The following is a 21,180-nucleotide window of genomic DNA, read 5'->3' as shown; positions in this document are numbered from 1 at the left end:
ACAGTTTAACATACAAAATTAAAAAGCATCAACCAAGCTTTATCAGTTCCGGTAGGGGAGTAACAAATAAACCAAAACAATCAGTACCTGAGACAAAAATGATAGTAAAATACTGACATTCTTTACACCACACTAGAAGGCCAATAAGAAATGTTTTTTTTTGAGAAAAAGCCCCAAGACCACAAAAAACAACGAAAAGGGGCGAGACTCAATTGTCAACAAATATTTTCTGGAAAGAATTTAAGTCTTGATAACAATAGCTATGAAATCAAGTCATCAATTAGATTCGTTTGTGACTAGCAACCCTATGAGGGCCAGACGGCTGCAACATTAGAACATATGAATCAACGTTAACAATTATTCATGAAAAACAAGAAAAAAAAACAATGAACGCGGAGTCTAATCGCCACACGTAAAAAAACATTCTGAGAGAAAGGAAAAATTGTTTTAACACTGTTTTTTATACGTATTTAAAATCAATTCGGAAAGCTGACTCTTTAAATTAATCGCTTTCTATCATCTTAACTACTTCGGATTAAGTCACTTAAATAACTACTGCAACTTGACTTCTCATTGCCAAAAAAGTTTTCAATGCCATTTTTGTTTTTCCCTGTGCAAGATCTGAATTGTCCAAGATTGGCATAACAAAGCTAGTTTCAAAAGGAAAATGGCTTTTCGGATTGTTTCGAATTTGATTGATTTATTTCAACTATCACATATCTCTAGCAGACACAATTACAAAATATTCAAAAGGGTTCATTCAGTTTGCTCAGTTTCATTCTGAACTTTCTTCTCAGTTCCCACATAATAACAGAAGCAGCAATACTACAGTTTAAACTGTTCACACTCTCACTCATTGGAACGTGCACTGAACACCCTCCCAACTTCTCCATTGCGTTCGCAGCTGCGTCAGACATTCCCCAACCTTCGTTTGAAATAACAAGACCAACTGATGATGGTTCGGATTTGACAGCTAATTTGTTTGATTGATCCTGATTGGATTCTAAAACGAAAAAGGAAATATTAAAGGCATCAGTTATGCTTATACGAGATGTTAATTTACAGAGTCGCGTGATTTTTGTATCCGCGCTATTATAGCAGGGCAAACTGGTCAATTATACTAAAACAGACAAAAAGAGGAAAACAAAAGCAAGAAAATCTATTAAATAAAATTGATAAGTCTCGTATAATAGCGAAGCTCTGCTTAGCCAGATAACAATGCTGAATGCAACCTATAAATTGAAGGCTAGTAGATTTAATATTGACAAATATTACTTGAGCTGTGAGCTCTGATGAGTCAATGTACTGTTACTTAATGATTCGGTTTTACCTAAGTATCCAGTTACTTTTGGATTCCGACACTTCATGTAGAAAAAAAACAATTTGTCCGCAATTTGCGGTTTGTTCATTCCTTTGAATTCCTTGGATATGCTTGAATTTCACTGTCTGTTTTCTCGGATTTCAAGGCCTTGAAAACCGGATTCGTTTGAGTACATGGAAAAGCGAGGATGGAAAAAAAAGGTTATCGCCGCGATCAAACTACTGCGGGCATTAAAGAGAAATGAGAGAAAGCAGTCAAGAACAAGCTTATTTTAGATGGAAAGCTAGTAACTGTTCATTGTGATTCAGAAGCTGTTGTCACACATAATTGGACTTGCTGGGCACACGTGCGCAACTCGGCTATTTGGGGTTGCTCCGTTTAAACAGCGAGAGCTATAACACGCCACTAAATTTCAAAAAAAATCTCAATTTTATTCTAACCTAATCCAGAAGCAGTGCCAGTGTCCGAATGGTCGTCTTGAAAATCAGAATCATCAAACATGCTCCAAGAATCAAAGTTACTTTCAACCACATCATCACTCCATTCAATTTGATCGTAACTCAAATCACAGACCTCTGATGATGCAAATAAATACTTCGTATCATCTGGTAAAATATTTCCAACATCCTTCCACGAAACGTAGCTTAAAATAGGTATCAGAAAATTAGACCCCGCCGAGGATCGAACCACCTTGGGATCCCAGGGATCACAAGTTCCTTTGAGAGCCAGAAAACTCTGGCAGCCGACAGCTGCAGCACTGCGAATTAATGTACCTGGATTGACCAATCAGGAAGTGTTTCTTTTTGTCAAATTAAATAGCTACATTTCTCATTCTGATTGGCTAGTGCTTAACTTCTTAATTATGGTTAAATTTCGTTTTGGTACAATGAAAATGAATGCTGTTCATTCTATTGGTTAAATCAGATCGAAACTGAGATTCCATGAGCCAAATTCAGTGCAAATGGAACACCTTGGTCGCTAATTTTGAATAAAAGAAACATTTCCTAAATTTCCAGGATCCCTGACTCCATCGCATATTACGTGCAAAGGGAAGGAATCTGCCATCACGGGGACGTCACTCGGCAACCTAAATTACTTTCTTGAAGAAATCTGTTCTCGATGAGCGCACATATAAACAAGGATTCCGACGCGTCAGTGATTACGCAAAGCTAACTTCAAACTTTCATAGAATAAGCAGAGGGTTCGCTTTACTTAGAGCACTTACGCGGCGAAGAACAAATAATTAAGGCAAAAGGAAAAAATTGGTTTGATTTTTCCTTATGATTTATGTGTTATGTTTTATGATTTCTATCATAAAGTCCGTTCAAAATCTCTTTGACTAACAAAAACGTTTGGATGAAAATAATGTTGTGGACTTTTTGCATTGCACATAATTGTAGTAAAAAAAAACTGGATGAGAAGTTTCAGAAAAAAGTGAGAGCAGATTTTTTTTCAATTGATTAAACCCGCTTCGAGTACCGAGACGTTCTGCTACGTGACCTATTACAGATAAAAAAGAGCAGTCCAAGTTATCCCTCATTTGATCTGAAAAAAAGTCGATGAAGTAGAACACCTAGACAACATGGCTTAAAACACAGAATTGTACAATTTGTTTTTCAATAACTGTAGGTTTTAACACTTAATTGAGTTATCCATGAGCATCTATGTCGCCCAATAAACAATAAGTTTAACGAAATTCATATGACTGCTTTTGTGTACTGATGAACATTAGAGAAATGAGAAAAGAAGTTTAAGTCATAAAATTATGAGTTCGAATTTTTGCCTAAAATTTCGTCAATTTTGCTAAAATATGTAAAACATGTTTGCAATAGTGCTGTTGATTTTATTTTTGAAGAAAAAAAGTATTGTTGGCAATTTTGATTTAATTTTTTGGCTAAAATTTTGGTTAAATATTTAAAAATTCAGCCTTTTTCATCAAAAATTGCCCGATATAAGCTTCTTTAGTTAACTTTGAGTAAATTTGCCGGACGTACACACCCGAACATAGCCGGCAGATTGCCGGAAAAAATAGCCGCGATAGACGCTTGCGGTCTTCCATGAATTGAAACAACTAAAGACAGATATAAGCTCTATAAGGAGAAAGCCCTTATAGTCATTTTTTTGAGTGAGGTAAGTCATTGAAAAAGTCAATTCCAAGAAGTCAGGGTAAGACGAAACAAAAATCTGTTAGACGAATTTTCATTGACTAAACAGAAAACTAGACCTAGAAAGGACTATGAATGGATTGGAAAAACCATTTACAAAAATAATCCGATCCAAAAAATTGAAAAAAAAAACAGTAAACATCAAAATGAAATTGCCGCATGTGAATAAAAAACCACTAGAGAGAAAGCGAATTTTTGTTCAAACACCGTTTTCTGACTATACTTTAAACTTGGAGCGAAAAAATTTCACACCACAAAACCACTCGCTTTTTCGCTCCACTTCCTGTTTCGGCATGACCAAAATCACTATTCCAATTTGACTTCAAAAATCATGAAAATTTGTGAACAGATCTTAAAAAAAGACAGCGCCCCAATACAATTCAAATTCTTTGAATTGTGAAAAAAACAGGAGCGCTATAATAGCCGCCTGGAATTGAGGACGCGGCTATTAAAAACAACTAACACAATCTTTGTAAACTACAAAGGGAGCTAGTCCTAGTTCCACTTCCATTAAGAGCAGTCTGGAATTAAAATTTTTGCAAAATTTTTGAAAATGCAGCGTTTATTTTTGATCTGTTTACTAACAAACTATCTAGATCTGCAACATTCGAAACAATCGAGTGTTCTTAATGGACCAACAGTAATAGCAAAGCTAGCTTTGGTCCAATCTTGGACTGTTACAATCCAAAAATAATTCGGATTGTAATTAGTCGTTCTTAAAAAAAGATCTTTTTTTATGTTAAATAAAGAAAGAACAATTCAAATCAAAGCTCAATGTTGATGGGTACAAATGGTTTCCTATGCAGTTCCAAATTAATGTAATTAGTTTCTTTACTCGAAAGATTATGGTGGTTTTGGCTTTTAAAAAGTTTGATTTTTAAATAAACAATGGCTTATTGAGATTTGTCACTATTATTCTTCAAACTTTGTCAACCTGTAGCTTAGTGTCAGCAAAGAAAGAATGCGTGATCAAATTTGTTCGAGAGGAATTAATCATCATATATTCTTATTTGATAAATATTCAGGTGTTCAGAGCATTCAGTTAGCCTCTGAAATATTGGGGTAATTTAACTCGCTAATTGTATCAAAAACCGTTAACAGGTATTTCTTATCACAGCCCACCCCCATACAAAATACGGCACATAATTGGGGTTATAATTTCACAGGGGTATAATGAGAAAGATTATCACTGATTAGTATACGGCATGAGCACATTTGAACTGACCTACATAGAGCAATAACAGGCTGTGGAGTCTCCAATAAAGTGAGTCTCAAATAGTCTCTCTTCTCTAGAATGAAAAAGTTCACTGATGACGTCACACCGGCAGCAGGAACTTCTAGAAAGTTCTCCGCATTCCACGAGTAGAACGCTATCGGCTCAACTTTTCCTGTCGAAGTTAACAATGATGTACTAGAAGGCGAGGTATGATAGATAACTTAAAACAGTCATATGCACAATTAAAAATGCCGAAAGTCTGCAGTGCCGGAAGCTAAAATGCCAGAAATTTATATACTTACCCAGTAGTTGAATTCCATGAACTTTCGTCATTTCAAAACGTGCATGTTTTGTGTTTTAAGCGAGGTTAAGTGAACCTACAGAAGTCACTTCAAAATTCTGTCTTAATATCTCGAACCACTTTTCGATAAAATCCATTCGATGTTCTCATTGACTTCAAGCAGAGTCACGTAACCTATACATACGCGTTCACCGACCATTCAGGGCTTTGTGGGCTTTTCCTTTCGAAAAACTAGATAATTCTGCAACCAGCATATATTTGAATCTTTTCCGTTTGTTGTCCCATCCCCCCACACTCATTTATTGGGTGCATATTATTTGCACCACTCAGGCACACAAACGGAAAAGATTCATATATTTCAAAACCGTAATTATGTAGAAATAACAGAAGCGTTGAAAACATTTCAATTGTTTTATACAGAAAAATTATATTTCCCATCCCTATTTTAGAAGTAGGCCATAATCTTATATTAATATCTAGTACATCATTACCCTGAACAATTGCATCGGTTATGAGTTTCTTCCCCTCTAGTAAAATTTTGCCTTCTCTTCTTCTTGTCTTGCTACAACTTCGAATTAATATCATTTTTTCAATATGTGACCGACTTCGCTTCGAATCGAACTTCATCACTTTCCGTCCTTTGTACAAATGTGTAACTTTATGCTGCGGTTCTTGCAAGGCAGGAACACTTCCCGTACTTTTGGCATTTTCTGGATCAGAGTTTGAAACAAGATCCGTTGAAGGGTCTGTAAATTTAAGTTTTGTAGATTTTGGAACAGCGAGACGACGCCTAGAGCGTGAGTGCGCCAGACGCTTGAAATATTGAGTCAAGGTTGACATCATTCAACCTAAAAACATGAACAGTAAAAACTTCAACAGAGGAAATTGAGCATGAATTAATGAATTAACCAAATGAAGCAAAGTTATGAGAACAAAAAGTATTACTGCGGAAAGCAGTACGAGGCTGTGTGATGACCATTTGAACATTTAGGGTTGATACACTGATTGAAAGCCATCCGTCCACTTACAGACGTAATGATTTAAGAATATATACGCAGTTTTAAACGTAAAACTAACTCGTTGGCCAAAAAGTTTTAGGTTTAACACCGGGTACATATTCTTTTTCACACTATAAATCATGTACGTAAATCATTGTCAACCTTATCGGGCTTAATATGACTTTATCACAACCGAGCCAGATGTGGTTATCACATACAGCTCCAGTCCACAATTATGGAGGCAGTCCAAAAAGCTCTTGATTCAAAAGAGTCGCAAATTAGTATGAGTCTGGATATTGACTTGCTCTTCCAGAGAAGCAAACACAGCTCTAGGCAAAAAGTGAACCTGAACACCTTGAAATGTATAAACAACAAGGCGGCTCGTTAATGTGCGTTCGCACATGATGTTCCGACCCGAGCTCATCTACATTTTTGACTAAAATGTCAACCAAATCAAGAGATAACAAAAATAGATGTTTGAGTTTAAAACAATCGTTACACATTCTATCTACTAATTGAATTACTAATGCCATGCTTCATTACAGCACCAACGTGACCTGACATTGAAGAGACTAGAAAAAAAATAGCACCAACAAAATTTTGGCGGCAAAAAATGAATATCTAAATTTAAAAGCACCTGGTAACAACGTCAAAATGCAGTCAGATAAAACCTTAACTACACAAGTTTACCTTTTACTAACTATACAGCAGATGAAAAGTTTTCTTAACGAGACTAGGTAACAAGCCGACAAAAAGAACGAACAGTGAGGCGAAACTTAAAAATTAATCAACATTTTTTGCACCAAGAAAATTCAAAAATCTTAAAAAACATTGGTTTTTAATAAAAAAATCCTTGATAAATTACTAAAAAGTCATTACAAAACCAAAAGCACCCGTCTGTGGTCAGACTATGCCATAGAAACAAACTAAAGAGAAACTCAAAAAATTACAAACGATTTGCGAAAACACAAACCTTTGCTACCATTAAAATCAATAGCTATCATCTGAATATGTATTTTTAATTCAGTTGTTATTTCTGCTATTTCAGTTGAAGGATTTATACTGAAAGATTAAATAAGTTTACTTGGGCCACATTTAAAAACCATTGGGATCTGTAATTACGCGATTGTTCTGAAGGAAGAGAAAAAGAAACGCAAAAAATGGCCATTCAATAAACGTTCAGAAAAACGAAACAACAGTGGCACATAATATCAATATATATGTTATTTCTTGAAATACACGAAATTCGATGGGACATCTGATTGATGAATAGAAGTTAAATTTGACGAAAGGAACCTATTCGCTATATACTGAATGTTTCGAGCAACATCATTCATTCAGTCCTCAATTACAAGCCTATGAGATCTGTGAGCAATTTACGGCTACCTAAAGAACAAAAACAGCGAATTCAGGAAAAAAAATTGAGCGACAAAAGGGTCGAAGGCATTAAAAAAATGAACTTTTCACTAAACACTCTTCAATTTTAAATTAATTTTTCAGGAGCAATGGGAAAACCTTTTTTATCAATATAATTTCAAAAAATCAACAAATATAAACAAATACATTAGACGCACGAAAATTGCGGGAAAACACGTATTATCAACGCCATTAAATTCATTAGCCTTCAAAGGAAGCCAGTATATACAATAAATGATGCCTCGAGGGGACAATAAGTTTTTTTGCCAATCGTATTTCATCAATAAGACCTTACAACAAGTTAATGACTATGAAAACAACAACAGAGAGAGGCAAAAACCACAAATTCAGTAGAAAAGTGCCTGAAGAAAATGTCGAAGCAACTCAAATCATAAGCTCTTCCCTGAAAACTTTATTTATGATCCGTTGAACTTCTTCCCTAAACCAATAGGGACTCTCAGCAGTAAGATGATGTGATAAGATTTCAAAAGGATCGAAAAACAAAATAAAGTACCCAAAAAAAATATGAATTCTCGTGGCATTGATGTTTTAAAACTAATAGGTAGAAGATAAAACCGCTAACCAGATTAATTTTGGCTATAGTAGAACGGAAATGGATTCTGTTAGAACCAACAATGACCAAGAGTATTCACGAAAAAAAATTAGGAATGGTTGAATTTCAAAAAAGTTTCGAAAAATTATTTTTAAACCCTTAACAGCCAGTAAACTCAATCTTTCATCGGAGCTCAATGACGATGCTCAGATATAACCCATAGGGAGGAAAATGATGTCTGTCATGCATAGATAGTTAAAAAGACATCACAATAAGTCTTATGACAGAAAACAATAACAAAAACAGCAAAAACTAAAATTCAGTAGAAAAATGCGAGAAGAAAGTGTCGAAGACAATTAAACCATTAGCTATTCTCTGAAAACTTTCTCTGTGATCCACTGAACGTCCTCTCTAAGCCAATTGGATTACAATAATCTTTGGATAATGTGATAAAGAGTTCAAAAGTGACCAATAATTCAAAAAATCCAAAAAAAAAATTTAAAAAAATTGAAATCTTTGTCATTGAAGTCATATAACCAATAGCTAGAAGATAAAACAGCTAAACAGAATATTTTTAGTCGCAGTAAAAAGCAAGTGGGTCCAGTCAATACTGAAACTCACTAACAGTTCAAGAAAAATTTAGGAATTGTTATTGTTCAAATAAAATTTTCGAAAAATGATTTTTATTTTAACAGACGTTAAATTCAATAGCTTTCAACGGAAGTCAATAAAAACGCTCAAAGATGCCCCGGTGGCAGTACATTTATGTTTGTCATGCATAGGTATTCATTATGAGATCACAGTAAGTATAATGACTATTAAAACAACAAAAAAAAACAGGAGAAAACCAAAAAATCAGTAGAAAAGTGCAAGAAGAACGTGTCGAAGCCATTTAAACCATAAATTTTTGTTTAAAATTTTTATTGGTCATCCACAGAACATCGTTTTTAAGCTAATGGGAACTGTCAATATTTGGATAATGTGATAAGATTTCAAAAGTAACCAATAATACGTAAAAATCCAAAAAAAATTTTAAAAAATTGAAATTTTTTGTCATTGAAGTCATATAACCAATAGATAGAAGATAAAACCGCTAACCAGTTTAATTTTGGTTGCAGTAGGAAGGAAGACGGTGCTCTCAACCCTGGACTGACTTACAATTCACTATAATAAGATTATGATTCTTTAATATTCAAAAAAAAATTCGAAAAATTATTTTTTAAGTCTTAACAGCCATTAGCCGCCCCCTCAATGAAATAGACATGTTCACTTAATGCTCATTATGGAAAATATTGCACTGTTAGTCAATGAATCCCTACCATAGGACTCCAAAAAAAATAGTAAAACTTCAAAAAGAAATTCAAAATTTCATTCAAAATTACGAAAACTCAGAATCGAAGCCAAAAAAAACATGAGCAATTCCTTGAAAACGACGTTTTTTGTTCATTGCGCTTCATTCGACTATAAAGGAGTTTTGTCATTAATAGAACGTCGATATAAAATGTGACTTGTCTCTAGGTGACTTAAAAAAGCAAAAAAGAGAAAAGTTTTATTAAAAAAAGGGCTCTCAATTAGAGTTCGATTTTTTTTTGATAGTGAACTTCCCTATGAGACCAGAACTAGTCTTTCTATCGCCTTGCATTCAACTTTTACGAACTCAAAATTTATTCTTTTTATAGAAATTTGAATTAATGTTTTCGTAAAAAAGATCTTAGTTTGAAGAAAATTGTACTAAAAGTGAACAATCATGCTAAAGATCCCATTGTTCACACAAAACTTCAATCCTCGATAACTCCTCGAAAAAAACGAAATTCAAAAAAATCTTTTTACTTTTGAATTCTACGCTGGACCAGCTTTTTAATGATACCACTCACATTTCTCTACGACGAATATATCGATCGGCCAAAATTCACTGAACAAAAAAAAAACCCATTTGAGTATATAGTTCCTTCCCCCACAAGTGGGGTCGGAACAAAAAGATAATAAAACTTTTCGTATTCAAGAGCCAACTGAAGCGAATAAAGAAAAGACAGCAGCTGAACAGCCACAGAAAACGTTAGCAAAAGTGCCCAAGTTTGCGGACAAGCTGGGTGCTACAGTTAATGCGAATGACAGATACATTGCTCGTTGATTGACCGCAGGCCAGGCACTATCATAGTCGCATTGCAGACCTTTCGATCGGCCTATCATATTCGCATTGTAAAGATTACTTGATATCCTGAGAAGAACACATAAACCGACTAATGTCGGAAAAATTGCTCTCGAACGACACGCGGGTGGAAAAATATTCGCCCCCACCGGGATTCGAACTACTGACCTCCCGATCCATAACCAGATGCACTGCCCACTCGGGTATCAGACCCTTTTTGTTTATGCTGCAATCCGATTTTAATTCGGAGCGAGAACAATAGAGATTACTCAAAAATGAAAAGCGAAAGCGTGAAAAAGTCACTTGAGACGTCAAAGAATGTTCTAGAAGAAAAGAGCAAAAACGGTCAAAGCGCAAAATTTGCATTTAAAAGACCGACACGTTTATAATGATTGCTATGAACTTCGCGGCGTCATTTCTAATACGTTCAACTCTGAAGAAAAACGATTTTTCTGTACATCTTTTCTTAGCTCGTGTTAGTGCCAGACGTTCACGATAAAGAGTTCGTAGGTTTAAGACCTTTGAGTCCAACTTGAAAATTCTGTTAAAAGATATGCAATTCTCGTTGTTTAAGATTGCCGTAAAAACACGTATGTCACGTTCGATGAGTTGATAGCATATTGGCAGTAGACCTCGTTTAAATTTTATCAGTTTCATGAGATCAGATTGCAGACTTCTTTCTGCCTAGTCAGGTGAAGAAACAATCCTTTACAACTTGCCGACTGACAAAACAAAGTAAAAAATCTCTACAAAGGTGGCATCGATTTCAATTACAAATTGGAAGATGTAATTTGTTTTTGCCAATAGAAAATATTCAACCTGTCCCGAAAAAATGTTAACCCGCAAACGCCCGAAAAAATTTTATCTGCAAACGCTTGTGCCATCTTGTTTTCTATTAATGTCAGATCTCTTTGAGCACATTTTGAATTGAAAACTCCGATCCTTAGTTTGTTATAAATTTTGTAATACCATTAGTTTGTAATTCATATCCTGTCCTGCCATCTGTAATCTGTTTAACAGAAACATGGTTAAAAACTATGGATGACCCAAGAATTATTCACTTAATGGATACACGAGCTTTCTCTCAAAAAAGAAAAAGTTATCGGCGGTCTTGTTACGCTTCTATTTCGTAAAGGTATTATTCTTCTTAAATGACATTCAGACTGCATTACTTGAAACTCTAATTGCACTTAGAGCACTTGAAACTCTAAGAGCAAGAACACAAAAAATTTCGATGACTTCCTGGATGCCAATAGAACTAAAGCAGTACCTCTTTTGTTTCAACAGGTGAATCGAATATACACGTTTAAGGAAAAAATAGCTTGTACATGACTATTGCAACTTGATCAAGACCAGTGCGTTTGAAATAGCAACCACAGGTCTAGCGCGTTGAGAGCATCAAGTGTTTCTTGCCTAGATCGATTCATTTACCAGGACATCAAAAATTCTTGTAACAGTGTTTCAGAGCATCAAACTTTTAGCAACAATTTTCCTGTTCTGTTTAAATGGAAGGTCAGTTTAGAACTATGTTTTAAACTAAAATTCACCTCGCCTCAACTTTGCCCATTAAACTAACAAACTCATAGAAGCAAAAACAGTTCCATCCCTAAAACTTAAGAGTTGTGTTTATGTTGAACAGATTGGAAGTCAACCATTAATGCAGAAAACAGAAATCTGAGATAAAAACAATTTAGCAATGAAACTACTAATAATGAACGTTTAATAGTTAACTGCCGCAAACTAGTTGCACTTTAATTGATACCGATTTAAATCACCAAGTCATTCGTGCAAAAGTCACTTAAAATGAAATCAAATGGGTCGGCAAAAATGAGTCCTAGATTATTTCGACAAAAAATTAAATATTTCAGTTTATATTTTAACAATAATTACGGTCTTACAATATAGGTGTTTCGAAAAGATGACCACAAAACACTGAATTTGAATCCAATTTTCGCGTTCTCTCTGCAGATGACATTATATCAACTTCAGTGACCATCAATTAGTAATTACCGACAAAACACCAAACCTAAAGCAGCATCCGCCTCTCGGAGATAATTATTCATCAACTGCTGTAGATATACTAGCCCTTTTCAGAGAAATGTTTGTAGCTGTATATATTGTTTTATTCCTTCCGCTTCATTCGAACCATATATTCGATCCCGATTTTTTGTTTTCTTTTTAGTTGCTATTTTGACACTTTCAATTATAGATGACCACTCATACACAGAACCTGAGGATCGCAAACATCAACAATTTCCAGCCCCTAATTATCACCATTCGTATTTTCCTTGCTCAAAATTATGGACGAATAATCTTTATATTCAGGCCGGGAAATTAGCAGCTCATCTGCCCAAAATCGATTCGATTCTTCAGGCAACACATTCAAGTCGACTTTGAGAAGTCTCGTTCCCGTAAAAGCCAAATAAAGTTCCGACGTTTTTTCCGGTTCCAGGAAAATCTCTTTGAAATAAGGAATCAGTTTTCTTATAAAGTACGAATCATGAGCAACATCGTTATTGACTTCAGCTACTTGTTCTATTTCTTTGAAAGAATTTCCCAAAATAAAGCAATGCTGCAAATGTGTAGGGGTAAAATTGGTCCACAAAACGTTGTTGTACATTGCCGTTCCACAGTGGATCATGAAAAACAAAGTGTTTGTATTATTGACCTTGAAACAACACTCAGAATTCTCCGTTGGAATTTCAAATCCCAAATAATTTAGAAACTTGATTTCGGAGGTCGTAAAAACGGGATCATAGACGAAGCAAGATTTATTTCCAAGTTTCAAGTTTATCTTCAATTGATGCAGCGCTAATAACTGAAGGAACGAATTGGAAAGAAAAGAGAAATTGCCAATTCCAAAGCAAACTATTTGGCCGATTTCTAATTCCAAGAGAGCTGACTCGAGTTGCTGATAAAATGCTGAATTCTCAATCATTTGTTGATTGTCAATAATTCGCTTTTGGAGATGTTCAATTACCTTTGCATTCGTTTCTGGGCTATTTGATTCAAGAGATTTTTTCAAAGACGCCTCACTGAATTCTAATGAAGATTTTGTACTTGACTTCGCTAGTTTTCTTGACTTTTTGGACCGCAAAACAAGCGTGAATTCTTCGGGCGCTTCAACATTGTTCATTGTTACCTAGAAGAGAAAAGAAAGAAGTTCAGAGACTGCGTGGGCTAACTTAAACTATAAAAAGTCAGCTTCCCTTGAATTTGCATGTGCATTGTCGAACATTCGAACGCGGAGGGGGGGGGGGGGGGGGCTCGGAGGAGAAAAATCAAAGATTTCGCGGTAGCGTACTTCACTTTAAAATTGGCAAATTCACCAAAATATCGTATCCAACAAAGGCGATCAAATTTTCGGTCATTTTGTTTAATTCAAACGTGAGTAAGATTTACACTATCGTATCTCTTCTGCAGAACTTGGTTTCGAAAACAAGTAAAACTTGCTTGAATTAAGTTTTAGGCTCAAATTTGATTGGTTTGCCAGATGCTGACTAATTTTTCCGTTCAAAATACAAGTGGCCTTTGTGAATGATAAGCCATTTAGGAAAATTAGAAAAACAGATCAGATATAAAACATTTTGCGTCAATTGCAAAAATGCTGCTTTGAGCCTTAGTAAGAAACCAAGATATCCACGGTGAGTTAGCACATCACAGCTCGCAAATGTGAACTAAGAGAATTCGCGCTTTTGCGTAGCTCCAAACTCTACCTCCGTGGCGCGCGATCAATGCAGTGGGGTGAAGTTGTCGAATCTTCCGTTGGTTACATAGTTGAAGACGCACAGTTGACTTAATTTACCTTTTATTGAATTCACAATTTGAAATCATCAGTTGTATATCCGTATATGTATATGTATATAGGAGTTGACTTGTTGCCCACGAGTTGACCTGGCTACCCTTTAAGGCGAGGGGGCTCGTTTAATTGACATTTAATCAGAAGAGAATGCGAAAACCTCTCCAAATTACAGGAGAAAAAATGAGTTCAATGTCGTCGAATGACATCAATCTTGGTATACAGGACCAACTTTTTCTTTGCTTATAAACAAATCACAAAGTATTCTACCATTTCTTTTTTTCTAATGGGTCATGCTTTTTTAAAACAGATTATGCTGGGAGCTACTACCATAATATGAGCATTATAAACTTATCTGCGAATGCTTTCTTCATTCCCTTTAAAATCTCAGGTGCATCAATACAATCATAGCCAATTACGGTCGGTCAAGTTACTTGAATTCTGAATGAGCAATTTAGATCAAGCAAAAACAGAAGTAGAGCGTGAAAACGTCACTCCAAAAACTGCATTGGGCGAAAAATGGATGAAGCAAAAAATAAAAAAAGACCAAAAGGTCCCAAAAAATGCCAAAAATTTTGTTGAAGCGCAATCAAAAGAACCAAAACAAGAGAGCAGCATTAAATTAACAAGCTGTAATCGTCTTCTCTTTTCCCCAATTGGGTGAATTTAATATTTTTTCCTGGCTTGTAAAAAATAGATGTACGTACCAAAGAAATAAAATGACCAGCAATGTGTAAAAAATTATTTGTAAGGACTACAGAGTAAAACAGGGATCCAAACTGTTCGCATTTTCGCGGTGGATCCAACACTGGAGCAATCCAATGCAAATGACAGAGACGGGTATTCAAAACAGAGACGGGTATTTTAAAAACAGAGACGAGTATTTTAAAAATTACATCAAACACCAGCTCTCATGAAGTCATTTTTAAAAAAAATTACAGGAAAAAGACAATGACCATTAAAAACGACAAAATTCAACACTAACAAAGCGGCTGTTATAATTTATACAATTAATTCTAGCTGTCCGGTTCAAATATACCAAACATTTATCTCTCTCCAATTTACAATCCAGAATAAAATTCGACTTTTACGCACTTAAATTTAAACACTAAATTTTGAATAGATTCATCAAATTTGACGACTGTACAATATAAATACATAATTATTTCTAAATTAATGGTACATTATAAGGTCAAACTAAGGGTAATTAATACACTTCGTTTTCTATTTACAGTTAGTAAATTCAATCAATTTTCCAGAGTCACAGTTTCTCCTCAACGTCCAGCCATGTTTAACAGTCAAATAATCAATTCTGGCCATCAAGGCTGGACTGATATCGAAACGGAGCAGAAGGGGAACATTTTTGACAATCAAGACTTTCAGATTTTTATGCCCCGCTGTTCTCTTGCATTTGCTTGCCAAGTTTTCCAGCTGAAGTAATGTAATTCCAAAAACGCCAGCAACAGTCAGCACTTCCAGCGCCGATACCACCTGAATTATCTCGCAGACAAATTGAGTCACTTCTGTATGGGAGAAGTTTACGCTGCCATCATATGTACGATAGTTTAGAGAAAACTTGAAGGTTAAGGAAACGTTTCCACTAATATTTCAAAACCATTATATGCCGATAGCTATTACAATTAGAAATCTATTTGACACGCTTGACTCGAGGAGCAGAACCAATCTTAAATTGACAGGAAATCAACACTTTTCATGCATGACCTCTGAATTGAGTAAAAAATAATGTTCCGACCCCGCTCAATCAGGTTTTTTACTTAATTGTCATCAAATGAGGAGGAGATAGAAAACCGTCAAAAAATTGTTGAAACCGTCTTATTGTTCGAAAATTGGTGTATCCATTTAAAAAATCACTTTAAGCTCTAACCAATATCCAAATGAAACAATAACTCATTAGATGGCCAGTACTGCCTGTCATTAGGGAGGTTAATAGACAAGATTACCAAAATCAAATAGAAACATAAACCGACAAATGTCGGAAGAATTGCTCTTGAACGACAGGCGAGGCAATTTAATTCATGGTCTTTAGTATAGATCAATTTTTCTTTATGGGTGCAAAAACACTCGCCCCCACCGGGATTCGAACCACTGACCTCCGTTCAACGCCCACCCTCACTAACCACTGCGCTACGAGTCACTTAATTTTCCTATGCTGAAACCGATTTCATATTACCAACAAGCTTTACTTCGGCGCACTAGAGATCACTCAAAAATGAAGAACGAAAGCGTGAAGTCACTTGAGAAGTCAGAGAATGCTCTAGAAGAAAAGCGCAAAATTGTCAAGCAAAAAATTTGCAAAAAAAGACACACACGTTTACAATAATTGCTATGAACTGCGTTCAAGAGCAATTAAATAACAAGCATTACTTACGACCAAAACTCAATGTCTTTCTAAATTTCTTAAAAAACTAGCATCAGATAACCAAAAAGTACGTTAAACTAATTGTCTTGCATTTCACCAGAAAAGATATGAGACCTGTCTTTATTGAGAGTAGACAGTAAACAAAAAGGAAAATTAGAAAATACGTTTACACTTTTTGAAAACAATTAAATTCAAAGTCATGAAAACAATTAGCTATTAACTGAAATCATTCATTAGCTTCAGTTATACCTTCATACAAAACCGTTGACACTTGTCATTATGCAGAATACTACTATAAAAACAACCAATTTAAATCAAAAGGTCAAATCAATTTTGCGAGAAAAAGGTGTCGAAGCCCATAAGATCCAAAGCTATACATAAAATATTTTTAAAAAAATCATCTGCGATTTATTTCAGTACCCTGAAATTGACATGTGACTTGTCATTAATGCCACTAGTGTGATGATTGGACGAGAAAAAATTATGAAAATTCTGATCAACGATAAAAAAAATCATTATTTACATAAAAAACAGCAATGAAGACTACATTAAAATTCACTTGAAGAAGTATTCGACCCTTTTCATTGGTGAGACTACGCTGAACAGTTGCAGAAATAAGATTGAACTTGCCAATTTTGCATGTCATTAGTGAGACTAAGTCAAAAAAACTACACATTAACACCGAATACAGGCATATTTCAAAATATCACGAACAATTTTTTTTATGCAAAAGGTGTTTATGCCAAAAAGCATTTTTCTCGCAATGAAATTATTATGTATGTTTATTGGCCTCCCATTGCACGTATATTTGACCCGTCAATAATTGACGTTTGATTTGAAATCATTCTGGTCTGTAACTAAGATTTAAAAAAAAAAGCAAATGTATTTCAAGAAAATATATACATTACAATCCCATTAAATTTCGAACACAAAAATTCCACAGCTATACCAACTGTTCCCACTCATAATGGTTCTCCATTGAAACAAAAAATGTTACCAAAATAGCTAAATTGGCCAAAAAGTCCTTATCAAAAATGAATGAACTTTGGATACTTATTGAGTAAATTACCAAAAAACAATTATGTGTTAACTGAAAGCATGAGATAGTTTTTTTAACAGCTCTATCGACACCAAATTAGACATTTAATTAATCAGACTCAGTCATAAGACGACAAAAAGAAGATCAAATGTCGGCATAACTCAATTTAGTAAAATTTAGGAAAACAATTTGTCGCAGCCATAAAAACCATGAGCTTTACACATAAAACACGATATTGTTCCATTGGTCCTTTAATTAATCCTTATTAATTGATCCTTTAAATGAAAAGATCTTTTCACTTGGGATGAAAATGCAAAAAAAATTTAAAAAGAGAGACCCTAAAATAAAATCAGAACCCTTTTTCATTGCAAAAATCAACGATGAGACCAAAACTGGCCTTGCTATCGCTGCCCAGTTGTTAGAAATTCATTGTTTTCTAAAAAAATTCGTAATAACTTTTTTAGCGAATGAAAATCTTAATAAATCAAAATAACTACATTTTTTAAAATAAATTCTATGCTTGACAAGCTTTCTAATGATACACTCACAATCCTGTACGATGCATATATCGATCAGTCAAAATTGACTGAACAAAAAAAAACCAGCTGACTATATAGTTCCTCCCCCACTCAAAGGATCGGAACAGTCAATTGGGACCTCTATTAGACATGCAATAGTTTGACTGATATTGCGTCATGAACAATCCTGGTGCAACCGAAAAATAACCGAGTTCCCTCAACTTGATCATGCCAGATAAATTTGAAAACGGCTAGAACAAGAGGTAAAATAAGTGACAGCTCATTGGGCTTCAAAATCCACGCCAAGTTGAGTCCGATTCCACCAGAAATTATCCTAGTTTTTGGCCTCGGAATGTCTATATAGGTGGTTATTATTTCAAACTCGGGAGGCGAAAGAATAATTTAAATTTCAAAAAGAAGCCATAGTTTGTCCGATCTTCGGGTTTCTAGAATAAAGCTCCGTTATTTCTAACGCTATTGATATTATCACCCTGATGGACTCAATTGACTGCGATTCATTAGCTTACAGAAACCCTTCTGCAAGATCAGACAGGTTGTTCCGTAAACCGTTTAACATTGTTACCTTTAATAGTGATTATGCTATTGACAAAACGTTGCAAAAGGTGTTATTTTTTCGGGAATGGTCATTTATTATGGGGCTCATTTTATAAAAATTACGGGTGTTCAGCATAGTTCGATTCTAGCTGCTCTATGTAGCCTGCGACCAGCTGCTAATTTTAAACATTTTAGAACATTTGTCGGATTACATTCTGGCATTATCTTTGGAGAAGCCGATGATTATTATTGGGCTATTAATGGAGGTCCAAACTATGCAGGTCCAAAATCTGCCCATAGGAAAAAAATCCAAAAACATGTAAACAAGTGTTCAAAACAAGGATTTGAACGCTAATGAAAGACTGCAAATCGCTCACCAAAAATTAGAAGTCTGTAGTTAATTATTCCGCCCATTTCTTCTTCAACACCATTTTAATTCAAATATTGACCCGGGCTTCGTCGATTTCCGCATACTTCAAGGGGCAAAAGATTTCTATAGTTTCAATACGAATTCCCAAATTGAACAATGATTTTAAAAGCATAATCTTTCTATTTGATTCTGATCGCTTGTTCTACCGTTATGAACTTGAATAGTTTGACTCACTGAGTGAACGCGTTTCCTGTAAATTTAGTATTTTGATGTTCGTCTTGGCAAGCCGGATTTTCACAGATTCCAAAACTGAAGAGAGCAGAGGAGAATTCATCTCAATTTTGAGAAACAGCTCCGAGAAGTTGGTCGAAGTGAATACGTTCAGAAATAAGAGCGCCGTCGTCTTCATCGTGACGCACTTTGATGGAAGAGGTTGAAGAGCATCTTTTGATTAAAAAAGCAACCTCGGTTTCCAAACCACATTAAAACGTATTACCATTGTGTTATCGTTGTATATGAAACGGTCTTAAAGCGAACTCAAAAAGAGAAACTAAGAACTTAACAATAACAATTAATTCTTTGTAAAGATCATTTTATTAGCAGGGTTTAGTTTACAACTGATTTCAAATGGTTTATTAACATAACAATCGGCAAAAAAAGACAACGTAAATCTGAATTGGAAGGTTATTAAAAAGTTATACAAAAACTGAATTTAGAGAACTGAAATCCATGACGAGGTCTAAATATTTTCTCGACAACAACTACATGCTTTTATAGGTTAATTTCATTGCCTATACAAACCCACAATACTGAAAACCCGAGCACAAATGAGTGATCACGTGTAAAAAGTTTCACGGCGAAGGAATAGGACAAAGCAAATCGGTTATCCACATTTGCCAAACAATTCATCAGAATGTGAAATCAATAGGATTTACCAGTCACATGATCGTGTCAAGCTCCGCTTGTGGTCAAAAATATAGGTGCTTTTAAATTTAAAATCAACCTCGAGCATCAAAAAAACTAAAATATTTACATTTTTCTTGCACAACACTTTAAAGCTGGAGAATAACGTTAAACATTAGAATACCTACCGTATAGATAAAAACTACACAAAAGTTTTTACAGTTCTTTATAACTTCTTTATAGCTGGGCTTCTACACAAAAAGCCTCCAAAAATTACCCTACTTTCCGAATAAAAAAAAAATTCAATAGTTTCTAGAGAATGATGCAAACTAGACCAGATCAGACTACATAAACCAGTAATCAAACAATTACGCGTGCGTTCTACAGTCTGGCATAGGCAAAAAAATTTTGACATAGCTGGCCTTAAACTTAATTTTGCCTCGTGTCAATAATTTGCAATAATTCTACAATCGGAGCACTAACAATCTGCAGTTTCTCACAAAAATGAAAAAAAAATACAGAAACGGTAATTTGAAAGCAGTTCATTGGATAAAAGTAACTTTTTCTCAAAATCAGAAAGTGATATAATTATATATTTGAAAACCAAAAAAATCTAAAGCATGAAGTCTTCGGCTGAGCGTAATCACTTCGCTGAGCAAACTAACAAATTGGCAATAAAAACCTTAACAATTGTTTTTCCAAAGGCTTTTTAATGATACCACCAAAATGTTTTTAACCTCCACGCAACAGATATCGATCAACCAAAATTCGAGGGTTGGAAAAAAGTACCTGTGTCTAGAAGCAAGAAGTTCTTCTGTACTTTAATTTCATTTTTTGAAATTTGTTTCTTATTTTGTTCGATGATTTTTAGTAGCTTCTAAAATTTAAAAAAAAAACAAAGTTTTTAGATCTCCGAGAACGACCAATTTCTGCCTTTGCTCATCTGCTTTCTAGTTCCAATTTTAAGTGTTCACCGTCGGAAGTTAATTTTGAGATTGGTTTTATGATAAGCTTTTCAATTAGTTAATTCCGTTGTCGGATTGTATCTTAGCACTTGTCATGTTAATTTCTTTAAGTTGTGTTCACAAAACTCTTCCTGTAAGTTTTTGGTTGCAAAACGGGATGCATACGCGTCTCTTAGATACCTTTAGTAGGCAAGACATGAATATAAGACAAAAGTGAGCTTTCGAAGTTCTGCAGATCAAAGTTGTGCAATACAATTTTTTATCCGGATTGACAAGCAAATTACTTTCATAACCAGTCCCCGAAGTATAATTTGTCATTTTTGGTGTTTTCTAATGAGCGGGTCATCAAAAACTTTTACAGCTTGCAGGAAAGGTACTTTCTTGATTAAATAGATAAACATGAAAGCTGCTGACTTTTGCACATTGAATAGCAATAAAACAGAATTTCGCTAAGCCTGAAACATGGCTGCGTGTAGCATCGATTGGGTATAATCAACTCAAGAAGCAAAAAAGTACGTTTCTTTTTTCTCCA

General features: G+C 34.8%; 1 protein-coding gene across 1 annotated transcript; it reads right to left on the bottom strand.

Annotated features, from left to right (window-relative positions):
- Window positions 1–668: 668 nt before the first annotated feature.
- Window positions 669–5,851, bottom strand: LOC142354340 (rRNA methyltransferase 3, mitochondrial-like). The gene is made up of 5 exons (XM_075406613.1): window positions 5,495–5,851; window positions 4,712–4,874; window positions 2,328–2,408; window positions 1,762–2,096; window positions 669–1,003 (listed from the first exon to the last, which is right to left on the bottom strand). Exons 1-5 carry the CDS (start codon window positions 5,844–5,846, stop codon window positions 747–749), a joined length of 1,188 nt encoding a protein of 395 aa, XP_075262728.1. The 5' UTR covers window positions 5,847–5,851; the 3' UTR covers window positions 669–746.
- Between the last annotated feature and the right edge of the window lie 15,329 nt (window positions 5,852–21,180).

The sequence above is a fragment of the Convolutriloba macropyga genome, chromosome 15 (assembly GCF_964194025.1).
Source record: "Convolutriloba macropyga chromosome 15, txConMacr16.3, whole genome shotgun sequence".
Taxonomy (NCBI): Eukaryota; Metazoa; Xenacoelomorpha; order Acoela; family Convolutidae; genus Convolutriloba; species Convolutriloba macropyga.
The sequence above is the reverse complement of the archived record's forward strand: the minus strand, read 5'-3'. Positions and strand labels throughout refer to the sequence as shown.

What these genes read in the sequence shown, in the direction of transcription:
- LOC142354340 (XM_075406613.1), bottom strand. Translation starts at nt 5,846, where the DNA reads ATGATGTCAACCTTGACTCAATATTTCAAGCGTCTGGCGCACTCACGC. An exon ending in GTCAGGGATCCTGGAAATTT is followed by an intron (nt 2,097 to 2,327) that starts AGGAAATGTTTC and finishes ATTGGTCAATCC; the next exon opens with AGGTACATTAATTCGCAGTG. An exon ending in TGGCACTGCTTCTGGATTAG is followed by an intron (nt 1,004 to 1,761) that starts GTTAGAATAAAA and finishes TTTTCGTTTTAG; the next exon opens with AATCCAATCAGGATCAATCA.